General features: G+C 44.8%; 1 protein-coding gene across 4 annotated transcripts in view; it reads left to right on the forward strand.

Annotated features, from left to right (window-relative positions):
* The window catches only part of PTPRB (protein tyrosine phosphatase receptor type B), a 63,435-nt gene that overhangs the window by 4,273 nt on the left and 45,679 nt on the right, over positions 1-13,483 (forward strand). For 3 of the 4 annotated variants that reach the window (XM_082050395.1, XM_082050397.1, XM_082050396.1), the window contains exons 3-4: positions 5,908-6,146; positions 11,398-11,674. In XM_082050395.1, coding sequence (XP_081906521.1) covers positions 5,908-6,146; positions 11,398-11,674 — 516 coding nt within the window. Of the gene's footprint in view, positions 1-5,907; positions 6,147-11,000; positions 11,236-11,397; positions 11,675-13,483 lie in introns of those variants that run through there. The other variant, XM_082050398.1, reaches the window with a different exon arrangement.

Consider the following 13,483-nt stretch of genomic DNA (forward strand, 5'->3'; position numbering starts at 1 on the left):
TTCTTTCTGAGCTGTGTAAGCAATTCTTACAAGCTTCTTTTGCTCTAGGTAGGTTAGTTTCAAAAAAAATATTGAATTAGAGAACAGAGACAATGCTATGTGGCACCTCAAATATTACCAACAAACCTCAAAACCACTGCAGACCAAAAATTATTCACTAAGTGGAGAAATTACTTCAGCAGGGAGCCACAAGTTCAAGCTGTATGCTGCAGTCATTCACTGGAATGATCTAGAGACCACCCAGCCTGTGAAGTAGTCTGGATGCAGAAGGTGATAGGAATTGTTTTGTACTATGATGCTCTGCATGGCATTTCTCTGCTACCATATCATACATAGTAGGGACATCTGAAGGAACTGCAGCTGCAAACCCCTAGAACTGCAGATATCAAGACAAAGCCCCATTCAAAAGAGTATCTGATTTTGTGGAGGAGAATGTTTTTGTTCCTTGCTGTTTTGGGCCAAGTATTTAAGAACCATAGTGGGATCCATAAAGATGTAAAAGAAGTTGGACAAGGAATTCAAATAACAAATACACCATCTTTTTATCTCTTGTTTTGTTTGCAGTCTAAAATAGACAATACATCAGATACTACATATGAGCCAAAGCCTGATGTGCCATCTGATCTTCAAACTGCTACCTCCACAGTTGTTCCTTCTTTTCTACCCCAGTCTCTGGCCCTGTATCTTCTCTTTCACATGGGCTTCTCTCTTCCCCTTATCCCGTTTTCAGTTCACCTGCTTCATACCAGAACCTGAGGTTATTGAGTTCACATCCCACTGTGGACACTTCAGTGGGTGAGATGGAGGGTGGGAGAGACCAGAGCAGTGTACAGTCAGAGCACGCTCCGAGCCACTGGAGCAGCAGGAGCAACTGCAGAACATGGTAAGGCAAGACACATGCATCTTCTTGGCACTCTTGGGAAACTGGAAGAGCACCAAAGAAAGGTGGCAGAAGCACAGAAAGAGCCGCAGCTCTTTCTGCAATCATGTTAATATCTATGAGCTCTGATTTTTCCACACCTTTAGTGTTTAAAATGACTGTAACAATCCATCCAGAGGTTCACAACAGGTTGGATTTTTTTGTGTGTGTAACCTTTACAAATTTCTGCAGGATGAATTAGAACAGTGAGAAGCAATATTTTCATTTCATGCTCAAGTTGACCCAAAACTTTTTTCCTAAAATCATTCACTCAAACCCATTTTTATCTCCCTGAATTATTATTTTAGAAGATTTTTGTAAGTAAAAGAGTTTGATAACATCTTTGTGAACCCATAAAACACCAACATTGATTCAAATCTTCTGTCTGTGGTCAAAGCAGTACATGGCTGACAACTTTTGCTCAGCTCCACCTGGAAAAAGGCATCAATGTCAGATCCTTGGACAAAATTACAAGACCTTGTACATAATCCAATAGCATACTGCCAGAAGCTCAATGTGGGTTTTGCATTTTGTGGAAAGAAATGGAAAAATCTGCAGTGTAGCCCAAGTCTTCGATTTTCATAAATTTTCAAAGTCTTAGTGAGCCACAGTGCAGCGACTAAAATCAGAACAAAATCAGCTCGGCTACCTTCACAAGGAAAAAATGGAAAATATTAACAGCTTCCCAGAGGATGGCAAGCCATGCTTTACTAATTCATCTTCTACTGAGAGCGCTAACAAAGATTCCCATTCCAGACCACTATACTGTTAGTTTTCATTATTATATTATCTCCCTTCATTTTGTATGGATGTCTGCGTAGAAGCTGGAGTGGCTTCAGCTTCTAGGTGTCTAAATGCAGGTGTCTGAAGGAAGACCCTATTTCAGTTGTCTCAACATAGGTGCTTTTTGCCATTTGAGATGCTACAGGGTTCCCCACCTGACCTCTGACTGCCTACCAGAAGGACACAGCTCTCCTGTAGGTCCTAGGAGAGCCCTGAGCAGATGTCTCAGATGCTTTAGGACAGTTGAGGCTGTACTAGGTAACTCCATTTAGGCAACTGAACCAAGTCCTAGGTGTCTATATAGTAGCTACTGTTATGAGCTTTCTTCAGTAGTGCCATGGAGTTAAGGGAGTCTTGAAACCTTTCAGTGGCCAAAAATACATTTCAAGGTGAGCTGCGGCTATCCAGAGTGCCAGAAATAGGGCTGATGGAGTTACAGTATTATCACGATAACTAACTGGGATATTCTGCTACCACTGGTGCAGAAAAAACCTTTAAGTGGCTATTTCAGCATTTCAAAAACAAGCAAGTAAAAGAGCAGCTCAGGATTAGACTAGAGTTTGGAGGCACTTGACCTGTCTGACATGAGATACAAACATCACTAACTTTAACATTTCAGATAAAGAAGGTAAAAATTTTTCAAGTGGCATAGATTTTGCAGTTTTTAGAAGGAGTACATGGAATGGGAAAGAAAAGACATTTAGTGGATTTTGTTCTTCTGTCACACTCCTACATAAAACAGAAATCTGAATTATGTTTTCTGTCTTTATTTTTGCAGTTAGACAGCTAAAAAGATAATTCATTTTGTCCTGCACATACAGAGATCTTACAACAACACCTTCTAGTCTCAAGTCTTGCTGTCAGAAAGCTAAATGCAAATCTTACAGGGTAATTTTTCTTATATAACAGATGTCTGATTCATTTATGCTTTACTAGCAATTCAGCCTTAGTTTTCTGAAACTGTGCTTTAATAGGGTAGGCAGATTGATAGGATACAAGCTATTCCAGCAAGCTGCACCATGCTGGCTCGTCTGAGTCTGAAGGCATCGCTGTAGGGTTCTCAGTACTTGACAACTAACCAGCACTCATCATACATGCAAAACGTATGGATTTCCTTTTTTTGTAAGCGGCCTGCTGCTGCGCAGATGGATGCAGTCTGCAGGACACCCCATGGATGAAATATGCGCTTAGTCAGAATGTCATAATTTCTCCTGGGTGTGCTACTGATGATTACAATGGTATGTTCACACACTGTATATCATTCAGCCACTAGTGATCAGTGTCAGTGTCAGGGCTGCAGTTTCGTTCCCATGAACAGTTTTATGACTGATTTCCAAAGAGACGGTTAGAACAATGCTAAACGCTTCTGAAAAATCCCACTGTTGAGATTTCTGTGTATTTTACTGATGTCCAGATGGGAAGTGAGTTTTTTCTGGTTTAAGGATTTGGAACTCAAGTTGTATAGAAATCTGTTTGTTTGGGTCTTATAATATGCAGGGTTTTCTTTATAAATGCCTGCTGTTGAAGAAGTGCTATGAGGGTCCTTATGCTAGGACCATAGTGGCTTTCCTTAGAAAGAGAATATAAACCTGGATCTGATTTTCCTGAAGGGAGGGCAGATATAAACCCTATTAGTCAGTGCAATGTAGCATACATGAAAAGTGCTGGTACATATATCTGAAGTTCCAGTATGGCACTGTCTATGCACAAGCTATTTTCATCCACAGATTACAGGTGAGAGACAGCTGTCAGTCTTTGCCAGGAAGATCCTTTAGCTGGAAACTCATCATAGCCATGAGCTTAACAAGAACAATTGCATTGTGCAGTGACCGAGTGCTTGTTCCTGGTACCTCCTCAGGCTGGTGGGACATTTCTGAGGACCAAGAATTTAGCTTCCAGGAGAGTTAAGCTCTCCCTTCAGCTCCTGCATCAGGAATGCTAGCTATTCCCTAGGTGCGGAGTCCTGTAAATGTCACTGGCAGCACCAGCTTCCCTTTTACGAAGCAGCAGCTTTCCTAAAGCACAATTGTGCTGGAACGCAAATGTCTTCCTGTTGGAATCGCTGCTATTTGTCCGTAAATAAAGCCAAGGTTTTTTTTAATGTGTTTTTAAGTTGGGTCTGTAAATCTATATTTAGAACCCGAGTGGCCTTTTTTTGTAAGTGGCTACTGACCACTTAGATGTGCATTTTTTTCAGCCGTCTTTCTATCAGTAAGTTCTACTCCCTGCTGAACTTGGGCTATCTAAGGGGCCCAGAGCCAGAAGGCTCTTTCCAGGTGCTTGGGGCTAGCATTTCTAGTTGCCTACTGCAGAATTTCGGAGACCCCTGTATAATAGGACATCTGCGGGAACAATGACTGACATGGGATTAGACTAAGTCTGGACTTGTGTGAGCAAATGGGTTTGTTTCAGCAGCTGGTGACAGCCTGAGCACAGGGCTGCCCCTGCCAGACTCTTCCCCATCCTTTTGGTGGAGGCCAGGCAGGTACATGATGTAGGACCACAGCAGATGCTGCACCACAAGCACTCTGCAAGGAGATTCTGTAAATGCAGCAGCAGCACAAGGATGATCGTGCAGTGTCAGATGAGACCTGAGGGTTCGATGAAATTCTTTCCATGTGTGTAAGAGAGAGCGGAATGAGATCTGTTGTATTGTTTTCACTGCCTTGATTTGGAAAAATATTTGATCAACATTTTGTATAATTAAATGGAGACTTGGATATCTGTATTCCCAGAGAAGCAAAGTTAGATAACAAGGGGGAAAACATTTAATGTAGGTATCAACCCATTCCAGCAAACCAATCCTTTTCAAGAGGATCCAAAACTGTGTACCAGCTGAACGCACTATGCTGCTGAGCAAAGGAAACACTTACATAGAGGTGTCACTTACGAGGGCTTACAATCTCACTTTTATTTCTAGATGCAAATGAGAATACTGCAACTTTTTTTTTTACATAAACATGTCAACATGTATATTTACACATATACAAAAAACCCCCATCATGTTGACTTCGTGGAAGCTCACCCGCTGATCCTTCGGGTAGGAGGTAATCACACATTGGCCTGCTAAGACATCATAATTGCACATCAAGTAATTACATTTGGAAGCTTCTGCTGCAATTTAACAGTCATTAGATTTTTTTTAGAGGGTTTGTGAGCTAAAATTGTTATAAATGGCAACCAGCCCAGTGGCTCAGCAGCAAAACAAGGTTCTGTCATGCTGGAGACCCCAGTTCAAGGACAGACAAAGTGTCTTGGGCGGTGAGCCAAAGCACATGAGCTGCGCTCCAGTAATGGCCGGGCAGCTTTTTGTGAGGAGAAGGGGCCAGTGAGTAATTCCGATCGCTGAGCTGAAATGTGATGCTACCAGATGTAGAGGCCACCACAGCCTGAACCCTGGCCTCACAGCCACAAAGAAAGGATATTAAATACATACCAATGGGGAGGAAGAGCCATGAAAATGTGGAGGAAAAATGTGTAGTAAAATCTTTCCTGCACTCTAATTGCAACTTTGGCATTCTCTGAAGGATACGTGACTAAAAAAGCAAATCTACCATTATATTTGCAGGCACTTCAGTTAACTGATATGATTATTAGCTGAACCTTGGGAAGAGAGCAGTCAGGGGTTAGCATGGTCTCTGCATGGGACTGATTTAAAAATGCAAGAGGAATGTCCCATGTGGACACAAGGAACTTACCTTGAACAAATATTATCTTGAACAAAAAAAAAAAAAAATCTTGAACAAGTTATCTTAAAAAATTTTGTGGAAGAAAGCCATATTTTGAACATACACCAACAAAAGGCAGATGAGAATCTGCCCCATGTACTTGCAAAGTGGGTGAACGGGTGACCATATAAAGCTGAAACTGTGTGTTGTTTGATAGACTCAAGCAAGTGAAAAAGCTACAAGTGAAAACATTGTGCTCTTAATGACAAAGTGCAACCTTTCTCTTCAGAATCATTGATGGACTGTATTTAAGACTAGTGATATGAATGCTGAGGGAAATTAATTTTTTTCCTGCTTTTGTTTTGTACAAGATTTGGTATTGATGCAAAATACATTTGCTCTGAAAACAATAAAGTATTGAACCAATAGGTGCGCTTAAACTACTTAGAAGTCAGACCAGCCACACTTATTGGCATCTAAAGAATTGTTTATAAAAACACTGAGCTGCTTTTAATTATTTTCCTCTATTTGTCTTAGGTCTCCAAGATGCAGACACTTCCATATGGAGTACTAGAACTACATTCCCCCCTTCAAACGCTGTTACCTCAAGGCCTGAAAATATGCTGAAGAGTAGCACAGAGATGTTCATCAGAAATGTGACAGAACACTTCAGTAAAAATCTCATTGAAACCCCCTACTTTGATTTGAAATCTTCAGGAACAGAGAAACCCTGGATTCCAACAACTACTCTTCAATATTCCAGCACTACAAAAGAGGTAAGGCAGGGGAGTTATCGATTTTTATTAAGCCTGCTCCACTCTGTGGAGCCTGATAGCTATTACAGGTGGATATTTGGTGGACCGAAAAAAAAAAACAGCTAGAGGACTAAGCTTTGTTCTTTGTTTTGATGAGATGCTTTGTTCGTGCTGATCATGCCCTTTGCTAGAAGCACAGCTGCAGAAAAAATTCTGCCTTTTCTGTACAGCACAATCCTGGTGTGCACAATGCGTTGGGAAAATCTCTAAGCTCCAGGGAAATGCTCAGGATATGTGAGGAGCAGTGGAAAGCTCATGGATGTGGCAGGAGACACGGGAGCCTGGGTATCTGCTCTCAGTGACTCAGGCTTTGCCACTGGCTTGCTGTACAACACGAGGGTCTAGCTCTAATTACACTCAAAAAATCACGTTATGTTTTATCACGTACGTTAGGATAATTGGGTCCTAAAGTTACATAAGTGTTTTACAGATCAAAGCAAGTGAAATCCAAATGCTTTAACTTGCCTTAAAAGGAACCCTGTCCTTGACCCTGGTCAGCTTGTCTACTGATGGCTGGGCAGCGTGGAGACACATGGCGGCTTCTTGATCCCTGCTCTCTTAGACCACAAACAGCCCTGTCAAAGGACGGGAACGAAGTGCCAGCCCCATCCATAGCTGCAGCTAACAGTGGGCATTCAGTACCCCTGCATCAGTTTCCAGTCTTGTCTTTTTGTGTGTGTGGGCAAGGTATAGTTAAGTAATTTCAGAACAAACCTGGAATCATCATTGGCAAAATGTGCACAAGCTAAAGCATGCAGGATGTTATTGGTGACTGCATCAATAACAGTGATTTAGAACTGAAAACCCCTAAATTCCCTGTGGCTTCTCATCTGGGAGACCAGACTGCACTCAGTATATTGGGGCAGGCAAACATATTGTTTCAGTTATTACTTTGGGTGTCATTGTTACTGTGGAAGAGACTAAGAAATGTGTTTTGTGTTTGGGAGGGCTGCAGACAGACCAATCTGTACAATCAAATATGAACAACATCACTAGACACAGGGAGAAAGGAGCAGTGTCACCCAGGACTATGTAGGTCCAAATAACTAACTCAAAGGTTTATGGATCCTGTCACTGCTGTTGTAGTGCTGATGAGGGGAAGGGACTGAGATGATGATGGATGCACTGCACCCCATTCCACAGATGATGGAGACGGTTCTTTTAAAATAAGATTATTCTGCCTCGCTGCAGGCAGGCTGAGCTCATTTCCCCATGCCCTCTGTCTATAGGCACACCTCCCGCACTGAATTCCAGTCCAAATGGAAATGTCCTATATAATACAGTATTATCAAAACTGCCTCCAGCACTGCTAGTAAATAACCACACCAGTGCTAGAGAAATGGCACCCTTAGAACTGAAGCTGCCACCTCCTGTGTTCCTACCCCAGTTGGACTCCTGAGTCACTTGATTTGCACTGAGCAAGTTGCTTAGGTCAAAGCTTTCAAACAAGAATCCTGATGATAAGCACTCTAAGCATACCATGGAAAAAAAAAAATAGATATCTGTCCAGCCTCCAGCCAGATCTGGACATCTCAATCTAGACACACCAATTTAGACACACAGCCTTAAAATCTTTGGCCTATATCTCTCAGTTTCCTTGTCTTTAGAGTGGAATTAAAAACATTATGTCAAACTAGCAGGGATGTTTAAAGGATTAACCAGGTTTAACAGGATACTTTTAAAACACACAGACTAAGTAAGCCTGGAGTATTGTTAGGAAGACAATACCTTCTATGAACTGCAGTTGCCCGGGCTAGGTTCTTTTATTTGTAGAAGCAAAGCCTTGATTTGGCTGTGAGTGTACCCACTTGAGGGGGGCATGGGAGGGTGAGGCGGGAAATGGTGACACTTCAATTGAACAAACTGTTTGGTTTAGAGCAGCCTTGGATTTCAAGTAAAACTGCAGCTTGCACTTTCAAACCATGGCAAAAGCTATGAAAAGCCCATTTCCTCTTGATTAGAGAGACAGAGGGGTTGGTGTCAAAAAAAAAAAAAAGTCAGGAAGCCTTGGGAAAGTGTCTGGAAGGGACTTTGGAGCCTGCTGTTAGAGACATGTCCGGCCACTCCCAAAACTCACTTCCAGTCCTTTTTTATTATTATTTTTTAATTTTTTAATTAGTTTCTTGGCTTGCCGCACAGGTCAGTAAGTGTTAAAGGCTGTGTGACTGCTGATTTGCTAAAAGCCCATTTATTCAATTTATTCAGCCTGGAAATAATTACTCATATTATCTTGGCTATTCTATATAAATATGTTGCCATCAGTAAACTGTGGATCCCTCCTGTTTTATTCCAGTGCTGACACAGACATCTGTGGTAGACCTTACCCTTACAGCAGCTTTCTGCTTGATAATGTAGTAAAAGAAGTCTCAAAACCCTTAATAAAACAGTATTTCCTACTACTATAGCAGAGTATTTTTAAAGATTTTACAATAGCAAGAATAAGAGTAATAAAGTAGGAACTTCTAAATTATGGGCAAAGCTGAGAAGCAGCAAGGTTCCTTTTCTCCACGTTATCTTACAGTAGCTTGAAGAGACAGACCTTTCCAAGGTCTTTAAATTTCACTTGTGGTAGTGTCAGTTTCTCTCCTGACATTTACAAGTTTGCACTGATTTTTTTTTTTTTTAACCTTCATGTATTACATCAACTTAACTAATTTACACCTACATATCTAAATTCCATCTTCCTTGCAAATTCAGATTATGGATGTTTCAAAAGTCCCTACAATGTGAGCTCCACTTTCAAAGAAAGGGCAGGTTACTACAAATATTCTCATTTTTCACAGAGGGGTTTGAAGTAATCCAAACATTCCAATAAGTTGGAAAAAATACTGGTGTGCTTTATGCCATTAGATCCCAAGAGAACAATCATCTAAAGACAAATGTATGCTGTAAGAAATCTTTCTCTGTGAACTGATTACAAGATAGCTATGTCATTTTAGTGCCAGTTTAGGCCTAATACACACACCTTGTGTCTTTCATCAGTGGTTTGTTTAGGGCTGTAGCAGCTCTTTGGGGCAGGGTGCCTCATTTTGTCTGAAGTACATAACACATCCCTTCCAAGGGAGATCTTGTTCTGCAATGGGCTTGAGAATGGTGTAATAACCAACATATATTTTATCATCAGCTAAGGTGGTGTTCATAAAGCTATTAATCATCTCAAGCTTGCCCAACAGTTTGTGTCATGTCCCTAGGACCAGAAATACAGTTCCACTGGGACAGGTGAAGTTTTCCACAGGTGCAGGTACCACCTGTGAGTGCTCAGACTTTCGGTTTCTGAATGGAAGAATGAGAGAGAAGGTTTTTCAGACATTTATATAGTGCTGACAGGCTGATCCCCAGAAAAATCCTGCAGTAGTATCTCCCTTAAAAGGCAGACTGATGTTTCTAAACGCTGGCACCTTTTCTCCGTAAAATGGGGCAAAAATTAATTTGATGGTGAATTTGCTTGAGGTGCTGCTTTTAAAAGTTTATGCTTGTAAAAGTTTCACACGCCTCATACAGTACAGAAAGATGAAGAGAAGTGCCATTCCCATTGAAGAAATGTCAAATTTCTCCCCCTTTATGAAATCTCAAATTTACCCGATGGCTGCTAGATTATTGTCTGAGTATCTGAAGGTCCAAAACCTTCCTAACAGTGTTTCTTCTCCCTTACCACACCCTCCATACACATATACGTGAGTTTTAAGAGGCTGAAACCTAAGCAAGAAGGAAATGGTCGTGCATGACAGAAATTGAGAGCTGTGCCACTGCTGCGACTGAATTCAGAGTTGTGCACAGCTCGTTTGGTGCAGTCGGAAAACAGGGAGAGTTTCTTGCTTTCTGTGGTGTGTGTAATTTTAGCTTGGAAGTTATTCAGGGGATGGGGAAGGAATTGTTTCAAGGACACAAGCTGATGAGGAACAAACCAAAAAACTGAGATAACTTGGCCGCTGACAGGAGGACTGCTCCTCCGCCTCTGGACCTGGTGCTGCAGGGCCAGGGAGAGGATGAAGGCCTTGGTGGGCAGTGGCTAACCCCTAATAACATCCATGTTTGGGACACCGGAGCTGAAATTGTGGTTTAGTGATAGCTGCGGTCGAGAGGAGGGTGGGCCAGGAGAGGGGGCAGGTGTGAGGGGCAGCAGGCATGAGGAGAAGGGGGCATGTGTGGTGAGGTGGCCATGACGGGTGGCAGGCCTGAAAAGCGGGCACACAAGTTGAAGCGACCATGGGGTGAGTGAGTCAAGGGAAGGTGGCCATGAGATTAGGCAGCCATGAGACAAGGCAAGCATGAGGCCCGACCCCTTCGAGCCCTGATGGGTGTCAAGCAAGGAGCAGCCGTTGTGAGACGGAGTCCTGCTGCCCCCTCCAACAATGGCACCGCCTGAGGGGGCGAGGGGCCCCCTAAGAGCCAGGAGGGCAGTGGGGAGAGAAAGCCCAGGGGAGAGCCGACATCGGGAGGAAGGAAGGGAGGTGGGGTGGAACAGGAGCCGGGAGGAAGCCGGGACCCACAAGGAGCGAGGGGCGGCACCCCGGGACCCGCAGGTCGGGGGGCGCGGGGGACGGCGGCGGGTCCCGGGTCTGGGGGGGGCGCGGGGGCGGCGAGTCCCGGGTCGCGGCGCTTCGCCCCCCGCAGCGAGACGCGAGGAAATCGCCTCTTGATTGCGGAAGTCGGCGGGAAGGGCTCCGGCAGAGTCAGCCCGGGTCAGAATGGCAGCGTGGGAAGCGGCGGCCGCCTCCCCCGCCTCCTCCGCTCCTCCTCAGCCGCGGGCGGGCGGGCTGCGGGCAGCCCCCCCACCCCACCCCGGTGGCAGGGAGGCGGCGAGGCGGCCGGGGCAGCCCCGAGCGCATGCAGCAAGCGGGCGGCCCGGCAGAGGGCTCGGCGGCCGCCGCGCGGAGCCCGGCGGGGAGCGGGGGGCCCCCGGGGCCCCGCCGCGGCCACTTCGCTGCTTCATACCCCCCCACCCACCCACTCTCCCCCTCCCCGCGAGGGTTATCGGGGTTAAAAGCTGTCGGCGATGCTGAGCTATGGAGCGGGATTTGCCCTGTGGACGGCGCTGGCCCTGACCAAGGTGAGCGGGGGGCTGTGCGGGGGTCGCCCCTCTGAGGTCCCAGCCGAGCCCGGAGGGCGCAGCACACAGCGAGGACGGGGTTGGGAAGTGAGCCCAGGGGGAGTCCGGCGGCTGGCGGAGCCCGGCACGTCTTTCAGAGTTTTTTTCCCCTTCTCCCCGCAGGCCGCGCCGGGGGAGGCTGCGGGATGCAGCGCCAACCTGACGGAGCGGCGCGTCGCCGGGCAGAGCGTGCGGCTGCGCTGGGGCGCCGCCGGCAGCGCCTGCAACTTCAGCCTGAGCGGGCGCTCCGAGGACGGGGAGGCGGTCGGCTGCCAGCCCGCCCCCGCGGGCAACGGCTCCTACGGCTGCAGCCTGCAGGGCCTGGAGGCCGGGACCTGGTACCACCTCCGCATCGAGCCTCTCGCCGACGGGGAGGCTGTCAACATCTCCGTGCAGACAGGTACGGGCGGAGCGGGGCACGGCAGGTGCTCGGGGGCAGGGAGGGACGCCAGGCTTTTCCTTCCCGTCCCCTTGCTTCAGCCGGGTGTAAGAGGAGGAGGGTGATGCGTTTACAGCTACTGTAAATCTGCGGTGTTTGCAGCACGTTGCTGTCCTGCGTTTGAAGTCTCTTACCGCGCTGCCAGGCATAACTACTGCTTAAAGTTAATCCAGCAGGCCTGACAGGAGAAGATGCTGTGCAGAGACTAGGTCTAGTGCTAGAGAAGGTTTCTTCCACTCCTCAAGCCCTTAAGCTGCCATCCAGCACAATGCTTTAAGTAGTAGCCTGTACCATCATTTGTGCTCATGCAGACCCGGTTGGCTTAGTAGTTTCTCAGGTGACAGCTTATTTACTGTGCTTAAAACACATTTTTTTTCATGGCAGGTAGACCCTGTTCAAGGATAGCATACTGTTTCATCCCATTTCTTTGCTTTTATTCTGCCTAACCGGAGCCTGAAAGTCAGAAAGTAAAGCTGAAACTTCTTGCTTGAATACAACCAGTGAGGTGTTATGATGTACAGTTGTGTGCAGAACACTTAGAGTGTCACATCCATGACTGGCTCTAAAAATGTTTCAGCAGCCTGCCAGAGTGCTGCCAAGGAAAGTCGCCTTTCTGCATGTGTGTTTGTGTGTGCATGTGAACAACTCAGCTGTGGAGCAATGGACGACATAGAGCCGCAGGCTGCAATGACAGAAGTGGGCTCTTTCTACCTGTATTAGTGTTTTGTTGAAGATGATGAAATATTTTCCAGCCTCTGACTGTTGGTAACGCAAGCTTCCAAAGAGAGATGTCTTAAATGAGGTCCATCATTAAATGTGTCCCTGATTTGCTTCTGAAGTCTTTGCTTCAGAGAGGTATTTTGCAGTATTAGTGTTAAAGATTACAGCAGCCAAATACTTGACAATTACCAGTTCAGAGACATCATTTACTGTCAGACTCTTTTCCCTTCACTAACTGTACAGATGCATTAAATACCCCCCCTTAATTTGCTTTGGTAACTCAAAGTAAAAAAGTCTAGCGACAAGTCTGCTGATGCGATAGCTATACGACAAGCACAAGTCGTCACTTGATAAAAATGAGTAATGGGTTATATGCAGACAGTCATTTATATCAGTGTCATGCATCATGAAAACTGTTTTTAATATTGATGACTTGTAATTTGAAAATTGAAATAATAAATCAACCGTTATCAGAATGATAGCTATAAATCACCATTGTTGCTGGCTAGTAGAGATCTATCACTGAATACTTGCGTAGAAGTAGAGAAAAAGGTACCACTTTAGACTGCATTTTGATGAATGCATAATGATTTAGACAGTAACTTGTACATCCCATTTATTACTTTTTTAATCAGTAAACATTTTACAAGGCTCTAAGATGATAAAAGTTATTGGAAGCAACTGCTGATCATAGTCATGTAGCTGGTGTCAGAGTGAAAAGACTGATTGAAGTTTAAGTTGAAATACTAGAGATTAGTGGACTAGAGTTGTCGTGAGGTTGATGTTTGGATTTTGAATATTAGAGATCAGTTGAAAGCATGAAATAAGAATAGAGAAACCATGGAGGTTTCCTGCAAAGACAGCTAGTGGGATTGCTCTGTGATTCCCAGCTTCCCCTGATGCAATTACATCTGCTGCATTGCTTGATCATGTGTAAAATACACAATTAGCTCCAAAGTTTGTCAATTTATTTTTTTCTAAAGAATATATCTATACAGTTCTTTACGTGTGTCAACAACCCATGTTGTACTGGCGCTACTATGAATTTCA

Source organism: Streptopelia decaocto, assembly GCF_964273445.1.
Source record: "Streptopelia decaocto genome assembly, chromosome: 1".
In the NCBI taxonomy this organism is placed as follows: domain Eukaryota; kingdom Metazoa; phylum Chordata; class Aves; order Columbiformes; family Columbidae; genus Streptopelia; species Streptopelia decaocto.